Raw genomic sequence first — 3,071 nt, forward strand, 5'->3', positions numbered from 1 at the left:
ATTGCTTATCTAATCGCCGGAGATGGAGCAGCAGAGCAATACAAGGGAGTGGAGTAGCTGTTTAGAGCAACTGAATCTTGTTTTGGACGAAACGATACAAGGGGGTAGCTGTCTCTCCCGGTCCTGGGCCTTAGCTGCAGGGATCCATGACAAAAAGGAAATATATAGATCTGGCACCTTGGGCACCGGTATCCTCCCTTTCTCAGAGATGCGCGCGCGTGGGTCAGGGGAAAAGAAATATGCACAGAAACATGTACCCATACTGTAGGTCTCACGTATATGCGGACAACCTAGTGAGCTTACATCACAATCAGGGCCTCTCTCTTTTCCTATTTTTTTTTTCTTCTGTTCTCTTCTCCTAGGTGTTGGCTCAAATATGAAAGGGAAAAAAAAGAAGATCAAAATGATTTAGTTTTACAATTAACCGCCACTTCTTTGTGGCGTTGGGTGATCCCTACTAGCTGCTTAACACCGACTGACACCTACGCGGCTAAGCCTAATCCGGTCTTTGCTCTGTTCTCGTTCCTCCCTTCCGGCTGAAGAAGAATCAGTACACGGGCTCGCAAATTGTCTTGATCCCACGTCCCGTCCCGTCCGATGGCGACCGCCGCGGTCGGCCAATTACGGCAGCGGTTTTCGCGAACCGTTCGTAGAAGTATATACCATACCACCATCCGACTGTTTCCCGTTTGGTTTTCCTTCCGTGCAGGTCGCCGAGTCCGTCAGTCGTCCTTGCGGGTGAAGGTCATGGGCAAGCCGTTGAGCGGCAGCGCGAAGGGGCCGAACTGCACGCCGCTCTCGGACTCGGAGGTGGACCACCTGTACTTGGTGGCGAGGTGGTGGAAGAGGACGAGCATCTCCAGCTTGGCGAGCTCGTTGCCCGGGCACGAGTGGGATCCGTTCCCGAACGGCATGAACGTGTTGGGCTTGGGCGCCACCTGCAGGGAAGAACAGATTGAGCCAGCCTTGTTAGATGACGCGCTCGTGTATCGCTCTAGCGAAGCAGAGGGCAGGGCTCAAGAGGGGAACTGTTAGACTGAACTGACCTCGAAGCGGGACGGGTCGAACTTTTCCGGGCAGGGGAAGTGGTCGGGGCTGTGGTGGATGTTCCGGAACAGGGGAAGCACTTTCCAGCCCTTGGGGATCAGGTACCCTGCAGCCAGCACAGCGAGGCACCGGTGAGTCAGTCTATTCATTTCGGTTAAGAACCCGTCCCGTCCGTCCAGTTCATTAGCAGCAGCGCACGACAGGAACAGTGCCGCCGCGAACGTACATGAAACGGAACCGAGCGGGAGCCGACTAATAAGAAATAACTAGACGGGGCAGGGATGTGACCGTGCGCCTCACCTTGGTACTCCACGTCCTCCACGGCCTCCCGGAAGGTGAAGGAGAGGATGGACGCCACCCGCATGGTCTCCTGGATTACACGGCTCGTCATGCGCATCCGGCGAGTGTCAGCCCACGTCAAGGGCTCGCCCGAGGACGCCTTCGACCTCGCGATCTCCTCCTGCTCATCCTGTTGCGGTATTCAATTCAGTATCAGTCTCTGGATGCAGTTTGAGAGTGCGTCGACTGATTGGATGGTGGGGAACGGGACTTACGATAACGGCTCTGAGGACGCAGGGGTGGTCGCCGAGGAACTTGACCATCCAGGTGAGGACGCTGGCGGTGGTGTCGCGGGCGGCAAACATGACGCCGATGACGTTGTCGGCGATCTGGTCGTCGGTGAGGGCCTCGCGGTCGTCCAGGAACGAGGCCAGGAGGTCGCTGGCGCGCTGCCGCTCGCGCCGGGCCGAGATGATGTGGGCCACGATGGCGCCAAGGCGCTTGCGGGCCTTCATGGCCTTGTGGAACAGGGTGCCCGGCAGGTTCACCGGCATCGAGTTGTAGCCCTTCTCTAGCGTCAGGTAGCACTGCTTCAGCTCCTCGATGTAGCGCATCTCCTCCTCGCCGAAGATGGACAGCAATGCCACATTCAGTGCGTACTGCAGTATCAACAGCGGCACACCGGTCAGCACGAGAGCTCTTTGTGGAACAGAGCAGAGCTGAACAGAGGAAGAGGAAAAACCAGAGCGAGAACTCACCGTCTTCATCTCCTGGAAGGTGTTGACGAGCTGTCCGTCCCAGGAGCGGAGGGAGCGGAGCGCGACGGCCTCGATGGCGGGTACGGAGGCGCGGATGGCCTCGGGGGAGAAGGCGCGGGAGACGATGCGGCGGAGGTGGGTGTGGTAGTCGCCCTGCTGGAAGAAGATGGCCTTGGGCCCCAGCATGCGCTCCTTGCTGGCCGGGAAGGTGGGCTTGAAGAGGTGCGCCTGCGTGACAAGCACGAAGCGCGCCGCCTCCGGGCTGGACACCATCACGCAGGGGCACCCCAGGATGTGCGTCTTGAAGACGGGCCCGTACCGGTTCTGCTTCCGGGCGAAGAACACGTTGGGGTTCTTGGACGAGTAGAGCTGGAACGTTTCGCCCACGTACGGCCACCCCATCGACCCCGGCGGCAGCGGCAGCGCCTTGCCGCACCGCGAGCCGTCGGCGGCACCCGCCCACCGCCTCCTGCCTCGGGCGGCGCAGGCGAGGACGAAAGGCGCGAGGAGGCAGAGGAAGAGCAAGAAGGCGCCCATGGCCACGGCTAGGTGATTTGCTTGCTCTTTGTTAGTGGCAGTGAAGAGGGGAAAGGAGGAAGAGGACGAAGGAGGGGGTTGCCTGCTGGGAGGAGGGGGAGATGGGCGGTGCTGTTGGGGTGGAAGGAAAAGGCGAGGGAGGTGGCAGCTATTTATAGATTGGTGGTCAGCCTTTTGCACGCACAAATCGACCAACACCACCACTAGGGCGCACTCGAGCCGGGAGCCGTGCGAGAGCAAGAGAGGGGGAGGGGGGAGACGGAAGTCTTGTACGATTAAGGTTGGTTCGGTAGAGTTTTTTTATCTAAATTTTTTAATGTGATTTTTTAAGTAAATGGTTATGCGGTTAAAAATAATTCTTTAGTGATTTTTAAAATAAAATATACGAAGAAAGTGATTCTGTACGGAAAAGTGAATAAGGAGAAGCTATATTTTTAGCTCCTCAATTTT

At 57.5% G+C, this 3,071-nt stretch overlaps 1 protein-coding gene across 1 annotated transcript; it reads right to left on the minus strand.

Moving 5' to 3' along the window:
* Window positions 1–240: 240 nt before the first annotated feature.
* On the minus strand, window positions 241–2,756 carry LOC133921433 (abscisic acid 8'-hydroxylase 1). The gene is made up of 5 exons (XM_062366299.1): window positions 2,085–2,756; window positions 1,602–1,985; window positions 1,348–1,516; window positions 1,047–1,153; window positions 241–938 (listed from the first exon to the last, which is right to left on the minus strand). Exons 1-5 carry the CDS (start codon window positions 2,619–2,621, stop codon window positions 723–725), a joined length of 1,413 nt encoding a protein of 470 aa, XP_062222283.1. The 5' UTR covers window positions 2,622–2,756; the 3' UTR covers window positions 241–722.
* Window positions 2,757–3,071: the final 315 nt, after the last annotated feature.

The sequence above is a fragment of the Phragmites australis genome, chromosome 6 (assembly GCF_958298935.1).
Source record: "Phragmites australis chromosome 6, lpPhrAust1.1, whole genome shotgun sequence".
Lineage (NCBI taxonomy): Eukaryota > Viridiplantae > Streptophyta > Magnoliopsida > Poales > Poaceae > Phragmites > Phragmites australis.

Coding starts and splice junctions, on each gene's coding strand:
- LOC133921433 (XM_062366299.1), bottom strand. CDS start 2,621: ATGGGCGCCTTCTTGCTCTTCCTCTGCCTCCTCGCGCCTTTCGTCCTC. Junction 1,517..1,601: donor GCGTCCTCAGAGCCGTTATC/GTAAGTCCCGTT, acceptor ATACCGCAACAG/GATGAGCAGGAGGAGATCGC. Junction 1,154..1,347: donor GGAGGACGTGGAGTACCAAG/GTGAGGCGCACG, acceptor TGCTGGCTGCAG/GGTACCTGATCCCCAAGGGC.